Genomic DNA, 17,285 nt, shown 5'->3' with positions numbered 1-17,285 from the left:
GAGGAGACGCGTGGACGGTCACATCCGCTGCTCCTCATTGGTCCGGCGGCGGCGGAGGGGTGTTTTGATTGGCTGAGGGTGGAGTTTGTATCTGCTTGTTTAGCGCCACTCTGCTGGCTGTGGCTGCTGTGAGTGTGCGATTCCAGGTGGGCTCACGCGGTGAGTCGTAGTGGGGAACTATTCTTGAGTGTTTGGGGGTTCGAATCCAGTCCTCAGGGTCTTAATGCGAGCTGAATTTCCCGAGCTTCCGCTTTGTTCGGTTTTTGAGGTCGGGCGGTGGGGAGAGGAATGCGTGGCGACTCTCTTCCTTCTTTGTAGATAAACTCGAGGTGAAGTTCACTTCCCCTGTTACTTACAAGCTGAAACTAGCCGGGACATACAGGATAAGAAGGCACAAAGTTGTGCTGTTCAAAATCAGAGCGAAGTTGTTTTGTAAAGAGTTCTATAAATGTTTATAATTCCTACCATACTTGAGGATCAATTTCCAAAATATCTATTAAGTACCAATTCTTAGATGTTAGGCGCTGTAGGAACGGGAAACACACTGACCTATGTAGGAGGATGCCCTGAGAATGTCCATAAGTAAGTGTGTGGGATGGGGTGGCGGGGAACGGGTAGGAGGGCACCAGTCCTCCTTGGGACTCAGTTTCTCTATTTGAAAAAAAAATTATATTGCACTTGTAAGGGCTTTTCCAGCTGTCGGATTCTTTGGGACTGGAATTCAGTTCTCAATTATCAAGCATTAGTGGAGGAGGAGCTTTCACGCATCATCTCAGTTAATCCTCAAGATCTACTTTTTTCAGATAAGGAAATGGGCTCAGAGAGGTTATAATCTACCTAAAGGTCATGCAAAAATTTGACTCGGGCATCTGACTCCAGACTATTCACTTCTAACCACTCCATTATACTTTCTCCTCATGGCTGAGACCAGTGTGGTCCTTATTTATCGTAAGCGATGATAGCAGCTGCTTCTTGAAACAGTCTTTTACCAGTTTTCAGGGTGGAGAAGTCTTGTTCGAAAAACAGCAGAAGGACACAGCCTGGCTGAGGTAGGAGAGCAGCAGGTCCTGGAGTGGCAGACTCAGCTCTGGCCTCACCTTCCTGTGCTTCAAGGAAAACTCATCAGGACCTTTGTATCTGGAAAGCTGTGTAAATGTGATCAGTGTGAGTAATGTTTACTATGTTCTCCTTGAGTAGCGTGAGTGTGGGCATCTGGAGAGAATGCCCTTTTTTTTTTTTTTTTTTTTTTTTTTTTTAAAATCAGATTGGGGGTTTAAAGTTAGGGATTGAAAATGACCTTACTGTAAATTCTATTATCAGAGTTTAACTGTCCGTCAAGTTAATTCTAAAGCAAGGGTGGGAACCTATGTTACCGTCTCCTGTGACCCAAAGAATGGTTTCTGCAGGATTCTGTCATGCTGGGAGACCGTTTAGGGTGTTGACAAGCTGAGCCCCGTAATGACTTAGCATCACAAAGGGCTGGTTGGAGTTGTTTAGAGGAGTCTTCTTTGTGATCTGCCTCATTAAGTGGCCCTGCTCTTAGGTAGGAGTCAAGGAATCTAGAATGAAGAACACACAGTAGTCCTACCCTCCAGGAGCTGGCTTGGGGGAGGAGGGGCGTCAGTGTCATTTTATGTTAATGGCCACCCCTAGAGAGGCGCAGGGAGTTACAGTACAGTTTCTCTTTGCCCATCTTCTACCCCTGGCCATCTAGCCTGTCCCCTTCTTTCCCTTTCCAAAAATGTATGAAATTTAAGTGTAGTGTAGACTATTAATGAATGTTTTAGATTTCATTTCTAATTTTTAAAAATTGAGTGAATGTAAGCTATTACAAGTCTCTCTCCCCCTCAACTCAGTTTCATTGCTTTTTACTTATTTATAGCCTTCAAATAATTTTTTTTGTTTCTTTTCCCTCTGGTTTGTGGCTGTCAGACAAAAAACTGATCCGGTGAAAGCGATGTGACGAGAAGCTCTGTCCAGAAGAACTATAGTCTAGACTGTTAGAATTTTAATTTTTTCCAGAGCATGCTTGCTCTGGATTTTTTTTTTCCATTGTAATATGCCCATCCTTCACTCTTGAACTTTAAGTTTTGTTCCTTGAAACTCACCTTATTGTTGGACACTTATTTTGAGGTCGTGATGTCTCAGGAGAAGGATGTGGAGTGTCAGCAGTCCCACGGCAGTGCCTCCTCGCAGGCCCAGAGTGGCTCCTCGCAGGCCCAGAGTGGCTCCTCGCAGTCCCATGGGCTTTCCTCACAGACACAGGGCACCTCCTCGCAGTCCCAGGGCACGTCCAGCTCCTCCACCAGCACAGCGCCCACGTCCAGCCAGTCCTCTCACTCCAGCTCGGGGACGCTGAGCTCCTTGGACACAGTGTCCACTCAGGAACTCTATTCTATTCCTGAGGACCAAGAACCTGAGGAGCCTGTCCCTGTCCCTTGGGCTCGATTATGGGCCCTTCAGGATGGATTCTCCAATCTTGGTAAGACCCTTTGTTATATAGTGTAATATTTTATTCAGAAATACAATTAATGGAAAGTTGTTGTAGCAGAAAGCTCAAGACGCTCCTGGAATGATTCTGGAGTTTGAAGGTGATGAAAGATGAAACCAAGGAAGCAGTTTCGGGTGGGTGCTAGCTCTTAGCTATTGTGGGTCCCCTTCTTTTTTTCTCTCAACACATATTAGTTGGGCATCTGCAATGTGCTGTGCCTCTGAGCATCTGAAGAGAGCTGTGAACTCTCCCTAGAAAAATGGAGATTGATGCAAACTTGCAGATATTTACCATTTAATCACAAAACCTCACTTAACCCCTGCTGTGGAATGCAGCAGCTTCAGAGCATCAATTGTACGCTTCAGAATAGGGAAGATTATTTGTTGACCGCCTGTTATATGTTTTTATCTCAAAATAGCCAACCTTGCATTTCAGATACATTCGTCCTCTCTGACACCTGGTTCCAATAGTAAGGCATTGCTATCAGCATGTTTTAAATAGCATTTTTTCTCCTTCTCGGATTAAAATGACCTCTTGATTTAAAAAAAAAATTGAACTTGACTTTAATGGAATAGAAAATAATAATGTAAAGAAATGAGTGACGAATGTGCCATTTTGTGCTTTGTCACTCAACCTTCCCTTGTATGTCATGTCCAACTTTGATGACTTGAAAAAACAGTGAAAAATGGAGAATAACTTTAAATTTAGAAGTAAACATTTGAAGCTATTTACTGATTTAAGCCATATTTTTAAGATAGGCTAAGGGCTTATCTTAAGCTTAGGTGAGTGGGAAACAAATAGTGGGAAAGGGGGAAGTGGGATGCATCACCTTTAAAAGTGAGATTACATATAAAGAGCCTGACAAGTGATCAGCATAAAGTAGATGCTCAATAAATAGAAGCTATTTATTATTATTTGTTACTGATCTACATCCATGTTTTCTTCTAAAATTTTATACTTTTAGCTCTTACATTGATCCATTTTGAATTGATTCTTGTCTGTGATATGAGGTAGGGGTCCAAATTCATCCTTTTGCATGTGACTGTCCAGTTGCCTGAGCACTATTTCTTGAAACGGCTATGCTTTCGCCATTGAATGTTCTTGGCATCCTCATCAAAGACCATTTGACCATAAATATGAGGGTTTAATTCTGGACTTTCAGTTCTCTTCCCTTGATCTATGTCTGTCCTTGTGTCAGTGCCATAAAATCTTCCCTACTGTGGCTTTGTAGTAGGTTTTGAGATCCAGAGTGTGAGTCCCGATTCGTTCTTCTTTTTCAGGGTTGTTTTGACTGTTTTGGGTCCCTTAAATTTCCATATGAATTTTAGGATAAGCTTGTCACTTCCTGCAAAGAAGCCAGCTGGGATTTTGATAGAGATTGCATTGAATCTGTAGATCAATTTGGGTAGTATTGCCATCTTAACAATGGTAAGTCTTCCAATTCATGAACACAGGCTGTCTTTCCTTTTATTTAATTCTTCTGTAATTTCCTTCCACGATGTTTTATAGTTTTCAGTGTACAAGTCTTGGCACTGTAAAAAATTTATTCCTAAGGTTTTTTTTAATGTTTACTTTTTCTTATTGTGGTAAATATATATAACAAAATTTTGCCATTTTAATCATTAAGTATATAGTTCACTGGCATTAAGGACATTCACAAGGTTATATAACCATCACCATTATCTATTTCTGAAATTTTTTTCTCTGATAATTTCTCTCCTTTTTTTCCCCCTCAGCTTTATTGAGATATAACTGACGTTTAACGTTGTGTAAATTTAAGGTGTACAATGTGTTGATTTGATACACTTAGATATTGCAAAATGATTACCACCATAGTGTTAGCATCGGTGGTAACATCGCATAATTACCGTTTCTTTTTTGCGGTAAGAACATTTAAGATCTACTCTTTTAGCAACTTTTTAAACATTTTTTATTTTTTAGTATTTTTTAAGATTTTATTTTTCCTTTTTCTCCCCAAAGCCCCTGGTACATAGCTGTATATATTTTTTAGTTGTGGGTCCTTCTAGTTGTGGCATGTGGGACCTTCTAGTTGTGGCATGTGGGACGCCGCCTCAGCATGGCTTGATGAGCGGTGCCATGTCTGCGCCCAGGATCTGAACTGGTGAAACCTCAGGCCGCCAAAGCAGATTGCGCGAACCCAACCGCTTGGCCATGGGGCCGGCCCTCTTTTAGCAACTTTTAAGTATATAATCCAGTATCATTAACTATAGTCACCATGCTGTACGCTAGATCCCCAGCACTTATTTATCTTGTAACTGCAAGTTTGTACCCTTTGACCAACACCTTCCCATTTCTCCATCCCCCAGCCCCTGGTAACTACTAATCTACTCTCTGTTTCTGTGAGTCTAGCTTTTATAGATTCTACATATAAGTGATTTCATACAGTATTTGTTTTTCTCTGTCTGGATTATTTCAGTTAGCATAAGGCCCTCAAGGTTGATCCATGTTGTTGCAAATGGCAGGATTTCCTTTATTCTCATGGCTGAATAATATTCTATTATATATATACCACATCTTCTTTATCCATCATTCATCTGTTGACACTTAGGTTGTTTTCACATCTTGACTATTGTGGATATTGCTGCAATGAACATGAGAGTGCAGATGTTTATCTCTTTCGTATTCTGTTTTCATTTCCTTTGGAAATATACCCAGAAGTGGGATTGCTGGATCATATGGCAGTTCTGTTTTTGATTTTCTGAGGAACTTCTATACTGTTTTTCATAGTGGCTGTACTTTACATTCCTACCAACAGTGCACAAGGGTTCCCTTTTCTCCTCATCCTCACCAACACTTACGTCTCTTGTCCTTTTGATGATAGCCATTCTAACAGGTGTGAAGTGTTATTTCATTGTGGTTTTGATTTGCGTTTTCCTGGTGATTAGCAATGTTGAGCACCCTTTCATGTACCTGTTGGTCTTCTTTGGGAAAATGTCTATTCAGATCTGCTTATTTTTTGAAGAGACTTTCCTCTCTCCATTGTATGTTCTTAGCTCCTTTGTCAAAGATTAACTGTCTGTAGATGTGTGGTTTTATTTCTGGGCTTTCAGTTCTTTCCAGTGATCTCTGTGCCTGTTTTTGTACCAGTACCATGCTGTTTTGACTACTGTAACTTTGTAGTCCATTTTGAAGTCAGGGATTGTGATGCCTCCAGCTGTGTTCTTTTTTCTCAGGATTGCTTTAGCTATTTGGGGTCTTTTGTTGCCCCATATGAATTTTAGGATGCTGTGTTCTATTTCTGTGAGAATTGGGATTCTGATTGGGATTGCATTGAATCTGTAAATTGCTTTAGTTGGTATGGACATTTTAACTATATTTATTCTTCCAATCTGAGTGCGTGGAATACCTTTCCATTTCTTTATGTCATTGATTTCTTTCAATAATGCCTTACAATTTTTATTCTAAAGGTTTTTCACCTGCTTGGTTAAATTTATTCCTAGATATTTTATTCTTCTGTTGTGATCATAAATGGTATTGTATTCTTGAGTTCTCTTTCTGTTAATTTGTTATTAGTGTATAGAAATGTAACTGATTTTTCTAAGTTGATTTTGTAACCTGGAAGTTTGCTGTAGTTGTTGATTATTTCTAATAGTTTTCTGATGGATTCTGTAGGGTTTTCTATATATAAACTCATGTTGTCTGCAAACAGTGAGAGTTTCATTTCTTCATTGCCTATTTGCATTCCTTTTATTCCTTTTTCTTGCCTAATTGCTCTGGCCAAAACCTCTAGTACAATGTTGAATAAGAGTAGTGAGAGTGGGCGCCCTTGTCTTGTTCCTTTTCTTAGAGGGATGGCTTTCAGTTTTTCCCCATTAAGTATGATGTTGGCTGTCGGTTTGCTATATATGGCCTTTATTATATTGAGGTACTTTCCTTCTATACCCATTTTATTGAGAGTTTTTAAAATCATAAATGGATGTCGAATCTTGTCAAATGCTTTCTTGGCATCTATTGAGATGATCATGTGGTTTTTGTTTTTCATTTTGTTAATGTGGTGTATCACATTGATTTGCAGATCTTGAACCATCCCTGTATCCCTGGTATAAATCCCACTTGATCATGGGGTATGATCTTTTTAATGTATTGCTGTATTTGGGTTGCCAATATTTTGTTGAGGATTTTTGCATCTATTTGATCAGCAATATTGGCCCGTAATTTTCCTTCTTGGTTTTATCCTTGTTTGGCTCTGGTGTCAGGGTGATGTTGGCCTTGTAGAATGTGTTAGGAAGTGTTCTGTCTTCCTCAATTTTTTGGAATAGTTTGAGAAGGGTAGTTATTAAATCTTCTTTGAATGTTCAGTAGAATTCTCCAGAGAAGCCATCTGGTCCTGGACTTTTTTTTTTGGGAGATTTTTGATTACTGTTTCTGTCTCTTTACTTGTGATTGGTCTCTTCAGAGCCTCTATTTTTTCTTGGTTCAGTTTTGGGAGGTTGCTAGGTCTAAGAATTTATCCATTTCTTCTAGATTGTCCAATTTGTTGACATATAGCTTTTCCTAGTATTCTGTTATAATCCTTTGTGTTTCTGTGGTATCCACTGTAATTTCTCCTCTTTCATTTCTAATTTTATTTATTTGAGCCTTCTCTTTTTTTCTTTGTGAGTCTGGCTAAGGGTTTGTCAATTTTGTTTATCTTCTCAAAGAGCCACCTCTTTATTTCATTGATCCTTTCTACTGTTTTTTTTTTTTTAAATTTCATTTATTTCTACTCTAGTTTTTATTTTTTTCCTTCCTTCTTCTGACTTTGGGCTTTGTTTGTTCTTCTTTTTCTAATTCTTTTAGGTGTACTTTAAGATTGCTTATTTGAGATTTTTCTTGTTTGTTAAGATGGGCATGTATTGCTATAAATTGCCCTCTTAGGACCACTTTTGCTGCATCCCATGAGTTGATATGGTGTGTTTTCATTCTCATTTATCTCCAGGTATTTTTTGATTTCTCCTTTAATTTCTTCAGTGATCCATTGGTTGTTCAGTAGCATGTTGTTTAGTCTCTACATATTTGTCACTTTCCCACCTTTTTTCTTGTAGTTGATTTCTAGCTTCATAGCAGAAATCAGATAAGTGCTTGATATGATTTCAATCTTCTTAAATTTATTGAGGCTTGCCTTGTTTCCCACCATATTGTCTGTCCTTGAGAATGTTCCATGTGCACTTTAGAAGAATGTGTTTTCTGCTGTTTTTGGGTGGAGTGTTCTATATGTATCTATTGAGTCCATCTGGTCTAATTTTTCATTTAAATCCAATATTTCCTTGTTGACTTGCTGTTTGGATGATCTACCCATTGATGCAAGTGGGGTGTTAAGGTTCCCTACTATTATTGTGTTGTTGTTAATATCTCCTTTTAGGTTTGTTAATTGTTACTTTATGTACTTTTGTGCTTTTGTGTTGGGTGCATATATAAGTGTTATGTCTTCGTGGTGGAGTGTCCCTTTTATCATTTTGTACTGTCCCTCTTTGTCTCTCATTACCTGTTTTGTCTTCAAGTCTACTTTGTTTGCTATAAGTATGGCAACACCTGCTTTCTTTTGTTTGCCATTAGCTTGGAGTATCATCTTCCATCCCTTCACTCTGAGCCTGTTTGTCTTTAGAGCTAAGATGTGTTTCCTGGAAGCAGCATATTGTTGGGTCTTGTTTTTTTTTTTTTATCCATTCTGCTACTGTGTGTCTTTTGGTTGGAGAATCAATCCATTTAAATTTGAGTGATTATTGATATATGAGGGCTTAATCCTGCCATTTTATCACTCGTTTTCCAGTTCTTCTGCATTTCCTTTGTTTCTCGTCCCATGTATTTCGGACTACCAGTTCAGTTTGATAGTGCTCTGATAGTTTTCTTGGTTTTCTCTTTATTTATCATTTGTGTCTCTATTCTAATTATTTGTTTAGTGGTTACTATGCGGTTTGTATAAAAAATCTCATAGATGAGATAGTGCATTTTCTGATAGCCTCTTACTTCCTTAAACTAAGCTGATTCCATCCCTTTCCTCTTCCCTTTCTAAGTTCATATTGTCACAAGTTAATCCATCTTGTGTTGTAAGTTTCTGCTTAGAATGATGAGATTATATTTGTTTTTGATGTTTTCCTTCTCTTATCTTTAATGTTATAATTAAGTGTTTGCTAACCTGTTATGATAGAGAACTGCAGTTTCCTGGTTTTGTCTACCTATTTATCTCCTTGCTCAAGGCTTTGTAACCCCTTTCTTTTCTTTTTCAAGTATGAGGGCCTTCCTGAGCATTTCTTGTAGGGGGTGTCTTGTGGTGATGAATTCCCTCAGCTTTTGTTTATCTGGGAAATTTTTTATTTCTCTGTCATATCTGTAGGATATTTTCTCTGGATAGAGTATTCTTGGCTGAAAGTTTTTGTCTTTCAGAATTTTGCACATCATTCCACTCTCTCCTAGCCTGTAAGGTTTCTGCTGAGAAATCTGCTCAAAGCCCGATTGGGGTTCCTTTGTAAGTTATTTTCTTCTGCCTTGCTGCCCTTAATATTTTTTCTCTGTCATTGACTTTTGTGAGCTTTACTACTATATGCCTTGGAGAAGGCCTTTTTACATTGATGTAATTGGGAGTTCTGTTGCCTTTTTTTCACTTGTATTTCCAGCTCCTTCCCCACATGTGGGAAGTTCTCAGCTATTATTTCTTTGAACAAGCTTTCTGTTCCTTTCTTCTTCTCTTCTCTCTCTGGAATACCTATAATCCCTATGTTGCATTTCCTAATTGAGTTGCATACTCTCTGAGAATTTCTTCATCTTTTTTTACTCTTAGTTCTCGCACTTGAAACATTTCTGTATTTCTGTCCTCCAGACTGCTGATTCTCTCCTCCATGATATTAGCTCTGCTTTTCAGGAGTCCAGATTTTTCCTTATCTCATCCATTGTTTTTTTCATCTCCAACATTTCTGATTGTTTTTCTTTATAGTTTGAATCTCTTTTGTTAAGAAGTTCCTGGTTTCATTGAACTGTCTATCTGTATTTTCTTGTAACTCATTGAGTTTTTTTTACGATAGCTATTTTGAATTCTCTGTCATTTAGATTATAAATTTTTGTGCCTTCAGGAGTGATTTCTGGATGCTTTTCATTTTCCTTCTGGTCTGGAGAATTAATATATTTTTTCGTAGTGTTTGATGGTGTGGATTTGTGCCTCTGCTTAGTGATCTGGTTGCAGATTCCACCTGCTACCACTGGGTGGGAGTCAAGAGCTTTGTTTTCTGAGCCTGCCTTGACCCCAGCTCGCTTGCTCTCACCTGTTGCTTTTCTATCATATGGGCAGGTGCTCTGGCCACCCAGCTGGGCTGAAGTGCCAGGCGGTGAGTAGGGGCATTCTCTTTTGCCTGTGTGATTCTGGGGGTGTTCTCGCTCTGCCCTTGCTATCTGCTCTCCTGGGGTGCTAGCTTGATGAAGCCACCCCCCGCCATAGGTTAGTCACCTCTGTGTGGGGCTTTCTCACGGTCTGTGAGGGAATTTGGAGAGTGAAGGTGTTCCTGCTGAGGGCTGCCCCTCCTGCCTTTCCTTTCAGAGCTGAGAATGGTGCTGTTCCTAGGGTCACTACCATTAGGAGAGGAAGAGGAGATCCCCTTACCTCCTTCCACTTCCTCTTGGAGGGTCTGCCTTCAGTCATATGGCTGCAGGGGTCTCTCAGACGTCTTTTGCGTTATATGAATGTCCTTTTTGTTGTATCTTAAGGGGGAAAGTCTAAGGGAAGAGCTCACTCTGCCATGATGCTGATGTCACTCTCCCAGATCTGCTTATTTTTTAATCATGTTTTGTTTTTTTTTTTGCTATTGAGTTATGTGAGTTTTTTATGTGTTTGATATTAACCCCTTAACAGATATATGATTTGCAAATGATTTTTCCCATTCCATAGGTTGCCTTTTCAGTTTTTCAATTGCTTTTTTGCTATGCAGAAACTTTTTAGTTTTGTGTAGTCTTACTTGTTAAATTTTGCTTTTGTTACTTGTGCTTTTGCTGTCATATCCAAAAAATCGTTGCCAAGACTGGTGTCAAGGAACTTTTTTTTTTTCTATGTTTTCTTCTAGGAGTTTTATGGTTTCAGTTTCGATTCTTATGTTTAAGTCATTAATCCATTTTGAGATAGTTTTTGTGAGTGGTGTAAGATAGGGGTCCGATTTCTTTCCTCTGCATGTGGTTATCCAGTTTTCTCAACACCATTTATTGAAGAGGGTATTGTTTCCCCATCACATTCCTCTGGTAATTTCTTACCTACTTTCTGTGTCAGAATTTACCTATTCTGGATATTTTGTATAGTGAAATTATAACATTTATCCTTTTGTGTCTGCCTTCTTTCATTTAATGTTTTCAAAGTTCATTCATGTTGTATCAGAGCTTTATTTCTTTTTATCAGTGAATAATATTCCATTGTATATATATTACACATATATACATATTACATACATATATATATGGATTATCTCTATCCATTCCTTCATTGCTGGATACTTGGGTTCTTTCCACCTTTTGGCTATTTTGGATAATGCTCCTATTAATGTTTGTGTACAAGTATCTTTTTGTGTCCCTGTTTTCAGTTCTTTTGGGTATATACCTAGGAGTAGAATTGCTATATAATATGGTAATTTTGTGTTTAACTTTTTAGGGAATCACCAAGGTCTTTTTCACAGCAGCTGCACCATTTTATAGTCCCACCAGCAATGTATGAGGGTTCCAGTTTCTCCACATTTCACCACCATTATTATCTGTCATTTTGATTCTAGTCATCCTGGTAGGTGTGAAGTAGTATCTCATTGTGGTTTTGATTTGCATTTCCCTAATGGCTAATGATACTGAACATCTTTCCATGTACTCTTTGGCCATTTTTATATTTTCTTTGGAGAAATATTTTCTCCCATTCTTTAAGTTGTTTTTCTCACTTTCTTAATAGTGTTCTTTGACACACATGTTTCAAATTTTAATTATATCCAATTTGTCTATTTTTCCGTTTGTTTTTTGTCATATCTAAAAAAAGCATTGCTTAGCCCAAGTTATAAAGTTTTATCAGTATTTTTTCTTCATAGAGTTTTATAATTCCAGCTCTTAGAATTAGTGTTCGATTCTGTTGCAGTTGATTTTTGTATATGGTATGAGCTAAGAGTTTCAACTATTCTTATTTTGCATGTGGATATCCACTGTGCTAGTACTATATGTGAAAAAGACTTCTTTCCTCAATAAATTGTTTTAGCACCCTTTTTGAAAATCAGTTGACTGGAAATGTGAAGATTTGTTTCTGGTCTCTCAGTTCTTTTCCATTGATCTATATGTCTATCCTTATGCTAGTAGCACACTCTCTTGAGTTTGGTAGCTTTCTAGTAAGTTTTGAAACTGCAGAATGTGAGTAAGTTCACTAACTCTGAACTTCATTTTCAAGATTATTTTGGGTGTTCTAGGTCATTGCATTTCCATAAGAATTTTAGATTGAGCTTGTTAATTTCTGCGGGAAGGCAGCTGGCATTTTGATAGGGATTGTGTAAATTTGTAGTTTGGGAGTGTTGCTATCTTAGCAATATTAAGTCTTCCAATTCATGAACATATATAGACCTTTACAAATTTTTTTTCAACAATGTTTTGTAGTTTTTAGAATATGATTTGCATTTCTTTTTTAAAATTATTCTTAACAGTTTTATTCTTTTTATGTTATTGTAAATGGAATTACTTTCTAATTTCACTTTAGGTTTATTGATTGCTAGTGTATAGAAATATAAGTTTTTTTTTTTTTTTTGAGGAAGATTGGCCCTGAGCTAACATCTGCTGCCCATCCTCCTCTTTTTGCTGAGAAAGACTGGCCCTGAGCTAACATCCGTGCCCATCTTCCTCTACTTTATATATGGGACGCCTGCCACAGCATGGCTTGACAAGCGGTGCCATGTCCGCACCTGGGATCCAAACCGGCGAACCCTGGGCCGCCGAAGTGGAACATGCACACTTAACTTCTGTGCCACCAGGCTGGCCCCAGTCCTCTTCTTTTTGCTTGAAGAAGATTGTTGCTGAGCTAACATGTGTGCCAATGTTCCTCTATTTTATGTGGGATACCACCACAGCATGGCTTGACTAGTGGTGCTATGTCCACATCTGGGATGCGAACCTGCAAACCCTGGGCCACTGAAGTGGAGCCTGCAAACTTAATCACTACACCACTGGGCCAGCCCTGAAATACAAGTGATTTTTGCATATTGATCTTGTATCCTGTAATGTTGCTGAACTTTGTTTATTAGGTGTAATGATTTTTAGTGGCTTCCCTGTGGTTTTCTACATAGAAGATTATGTCATCTGTGGATAGAGATGGATTTGCTTCCTTTCCATTATGGATGCCCGTTATGTGTGTATGTGTGTGTGTATGTACCCTAACTGCCGTGGCTAGAACCTCCAGTACAATCAACAGAAGTGTTAAGAGTGGGTGTCCTTATCTTGTTTCCTATGTTGGGGGGAAACTTTCAGTCTTTTATGATTAAATATGATGGTAGCTGTGGGTGTTTCATAAATGCCCTTTCTTGTGTTCACAAAGTTTCCTCCTATTCCTAGTTTATTGAGTTTTGATTTTTTGATCATGAAGGGGTATTGGATTTTGTCAGGCAAACGTTTGGTCTGTTTCTATTCTCTGGAGATGACCTTGTGGTTTTTGTCTTATATTCTATTGTTATTGCATGTTACATTAATTAGTTTTCACATGTTAAACCAACCATGCTTTCCTGGGTTTTCACTTCATCAGGTATAATCTTTTTTATATGTTGCTGGATTCAGTTTGCCAGTAGTATTTTGTTGAGGATTTTTGCATCTATATTCATAAGGAATATTATTCTGTAGTTTTCTTGTGATGTCTTTGTTTGTGGTATCAGGGTATTATTAACCTCATAGAATGAGTTGGGAAGGTTTCCTCCTATATTTCTTGGAAGAGCTTGAGAAGAATTGGTTTTAATTCTTGAAATGTTTGGTAGAATTTAAAATAAAGCTATCTGGGGCTGGGCTTTTCTTTGTAGGAAGTTCTTTGATACTAAGTCAGTCTCTTTACGTGTCATTGGGTCTCTTAAGATTTTCTGTTTCTTCTTGTGTCAGTTTTGGTAGTTTGTGTCTTTCAAGGAGTTTGTCTGTTTCATCTATGTCATCTAATAGTGTCATACTGTTGTTCATAGTATTCTTTTTTTTAGTCCTTTTTATTTCTGTAAGGTCAGTAGTAATTACCTTTCTTTCATTCCTGATTTGAACAATTTGAGTCTTCTCTCTTATTTCTTTGGTCAGTCTTTCTAAAGTTTTGTCAATTTGTCGATCTTTTCAAATAACCAACTTTTGGTTTCATTGATTTTCTTAATTGTTTTTCTATTCTCTATTATATTTGTTTTTGCTCCAATTTTTATTACTTCTTTCCTCTGCTTGCTTTAGATTTTATTTGCTTCTCTTTTCCAGTGTCTTAAGGAAGGTTAGGTTATTGATTTGAAGTCTTTCTTCTTTTGTAACTTAGACATTTACAGCTATAAATTTCCCTGTAAGTAATGCTTTAGCTGCATCCCATAAATTTTGGTATATTGTCTCTTCATTCATTTCAAAGTATTTTGTAATTTCCCTTGTGATTTTTTTTTCTTTGTTCTTTCAGTTATTTAGGAGTGTGCTGTTTAGTTTCCACTTATATGGGAATTTACTAAATTTTTTTTTTTTTAAGAATTTATTTTTCTTTTTTCTCCCAAAGCCCCCCGGTACATAGTTGTGTATTTTTAGTTGTGGGTGCTTTTAGTTGTGGCATGTGGGATGCCGCCTCAGCATGTCCTGACGGGTGGTGCCGTGTCCTTGCTCAGTATCCAAACTGGCAAAACCCTGGGCTGCTGCAGCAGAGTGCGCAAACCTAACCACTCAGCCACGGGGCTGGCCCCCTACTAAATTTCTTTATGTTATTGCGTTCTAATTTCATTACCCTTTTGTTGGAGAACACACATTGTATGATTTCTAAACTTTTAAGATATCGAGGGGGGATTTCTTGGCCTGGCTTATGTTCTGTCCTGGAGCAGGTTCTTACGTGCATTTGAGAAGAAGGTGTATTTTCCTTTTATTGGGTGGAGTGTTGGGACTATCTTATTTAAATTTCAGAATAATCCTGTGAGTGAGTATTGTTATTCTTATCTCCATTTTACAGAAGAGCAAAGTGAGGCCTAGAGAGAAATTGATTAACTTGTCTCTGGTCATACAGCCAAGAGCTGGTAAACGCAGGAATTGAACCTATGACTTTCAGACTTTAAACGTATGTTCTTAACCTGTAATTGGGAAAGAAATGAGTGTGGGGTAAGAAAGGTAACAAAATTAGCAGCCAAAGGGGACTGTGGAATGCAACAGAGGCTTGTTCCTGTTTAAAATGAGTGTATGAGGGGCCGGCCTGGTGGCTCAGTGGTTAAGTGCGCACGTTCTGCTTCTTGGCGGCCCGGAGTTCGCCGGTTTGAATCCCGGGTGCAGACAAGGCACCACTTGGCAAAGAAAAAGCCATGCTGTGGTAGGCGTCCCACATATAAAGTAGAGGAAGATGGGCATGGATGTTAGCTCAGGGGCAGTCTTCCTCAGCAAAAAAGAGCAGGATTGGCAGTAGTTAGCCCCGGGGTAATCTTCTTCTTCTTCAAAAAAGCAACAAACATACAAACGAAAATAAATAAAATGAGTGTATCAGAGACTGATAGAGAAAGAGATTAAAAATGCTTGAGTGGCATATATGGAAGATAACAAATACATGGATTAAGAGAACAGATTATTGGTTACCAGAGGGGAAGTGGGTTAGGGAGTGGGTGAAAGGGATAAAGGGGCACATATGTATGGTGATGGATAAAAATTAGACTACTGGAGGTGAGCACAATGAGGTATATTCAGAAATAGATAAATGATAATGTATACTTGAAACTACACAATATTGTAAACTATTATAATCCCAATAAAATTACTTGGGGGAAAAAATGCTTGAGTGGGAAGAAAATAAGGGTGAGAGTGTAGCTGAGGTGGGGGGTGAGTTGGGGGAAAGGGTGAGGGTGCTGCGGATCGAAAGACATGGGTTCAAGTCCTAGCTCTGTCCCTTCCTAGCTGCGTGACCTCAGGCAAGTGATATTACTTCTCTGAGCTTCATGGTCCTCATCTGTAAAAGGGGAAATAATGCTAAAGGAATGGTCAGGAAAATAGGCCAAAGGTTGGGATTGAAAGGGAGAGACAGGTTAGTTTTTCTCAGATGGCCTTAATTTTTTCAGTGATAGAGGATTCTCTGAGGGAGGTCAGTGAGTTTGAATTTCAAAGAGGTCTGGAATCCCTGGCAAAGGAAAGGAACTTACCTAAACTTTCACTTCATTTACCAAAACCAATGTATCTGTTCCTGTCCTCACACCCTCGCACCTGCACCCCCGTCTCCTCTCCTGGGAGGAGCGGCGCCTCCTTGGGTTCATACCTCTCATTAGCTCACTGAGAGCTTCTGGCCCCCTTACCTCCTCCCTTGCTCTCCCTTTGCCCTTCCACACATCTGCCTGAGGCCTCTCCTAATGAGCAAAGATCCAGGCATGTCCTTCCATGGACAGCTGCTCCTTGCATTCTCTGTCCACTACACTTATTAGTGTCCTAAACTCTCATGCTGTTTTTTTCTCAATTGCCTCAGAATCTCCTGGTTTCTAGTAGAAATATCATGGTTCATTTATTCCTTCCTCTATTAAGAGATGCTTAGTTTGTTTTCAGTTTTTACTCCTGCAAGCAAGACTCCAGTGAATGTCCTGTTGTTGTCTCTTTCATCAGTTGGGCACTCTTTAGGGTGGAGCCTGAATCCAGCCGCTGGGTCATAGAGTAGGCATGGCTTTACTTTTAATGGATGCTGCCATATTGCATTCCAAAGGGGTTGTTCAGTCTATCCTTACTGTCTCACCTCCTCCATGCAGTCCCATTGGTAGCCCCAAGCAGATTTGCCTCAGAATTGCCTGGATAGTCTGCCTGTTGTATTACTGTTTTTTTTTATGTTCATCTCCCCAGCAGACTTCAGACTCTTTAAGTGATTCATTTAATTTTTTTTTTTAAAGATTTTATTTTTCCTTTTTCTTCCCAAAGCCTCCAGTGCATAGTTGTGTATTTTTAGTTGTGGGTGCTTCTAGTTGTGGCATGTGGGATGCCACCTCAGCATGGCTTGATGAGCCGTGCGATGTCTGCACCCAGGATCTGAACCCGCGAGACCCTGGGCCGCTGAAGTGGAGCACGTGAACCTAACCACTTGGCCACGGGGCCAGCCCCTGATTTAATTTTTGAATACGTTATATTTGTATTAGGTACAGAATTCAAAAGAGGTGCAAGGTCTTCGTCCAGTTTCTGTCCTTCCCCCCTCTGCTTCCTAGTATTGCTGATTTCTTACGTGGCCTTCCAGAGATATTTGATGCATATATAAGCAACTAAGTGTCTATATGTTCTTTTTTCCCCTTTATTTTTAATACTAATTGTAATTCACAACACATTGGTTGCAACTTATATTTTCTACTTAACAATATATCTTAGATGTCCTTCTATCAGAATATGAAGATCCTCATTCCTTTTTTTTTTTTTTTTGGTGAGGAAGATTGGCCCTGAACTAATACCTGTTGGTAGTCTTTCTCTTTTTGCTTGAGGAAGATTGTCACAGAGCTAACATCTGTGCCAGTCTTCCTCTATTTATATGTGGGATGCCACCACAGCATGGCTTGATGAATGGTGTGACCTAGTGGTTAAGTTTGGCACACTCCACTTCGGCAGCATGGGTTCAGTTCCCTGGCACAGACCTACATTGTTCATTGGCAGCCATGCTGTG

The 17,285-nt window shown here is 39.0% G+C and overlaps 1 protein-coding gene across 12 annotated transcripts in view; it reads left to right on the top strand.

Annotated features, from left to right (window-relative positions):
• The first annotated feature begins 44 nt into the window (after window positions 1–44).
• The window catches only part of CHEK2 (checkpoint kinase 2), a 43,833-nt gene continuing 26,592 nt past the window's right edge, over window positions 45–17,285 (top strand). For 4 of the 12 annotated variants that reach the window (XM_070516311.1, XM_070516310.1, XM_044775641.2 and 1 more), the window contains exon 1: window positions 2,006–2,482. In XM_070516311.1, the coding sequence (XP_070372412.1) occupies window positions 2,140–2,482 (343 nt within the window). In that variant the 5' untranslated portion in view covers window positions 2,006–2,139. Of the gene's footprint in view, window positions 160–992; window positions 1,165–1,932; window positions 2,483–17,285 lie in introns of those variants that run through there. The other 8 variants (XR_011505419.1, XM_070516307.1, XM_070516308.1 and 5 more) reach the window with 7 other exon arrangements.

This window comes from Equus asinus, chromosome 8, assembly GCF_041296235.1.
Source record: "Equus asinus isolate D_3611 breed Donkey chromosome 8, EquAss-T2T_v2, whole genome shotgun sequence".
NCBI lineage: Eukaryota > Metazoa > Chordata > Mammalia > Perissodactyla > Equidae > Equus > Equus asinus.
This window is presented reverse-complemented; position numbering and strand designations above follow the sequence as displayed.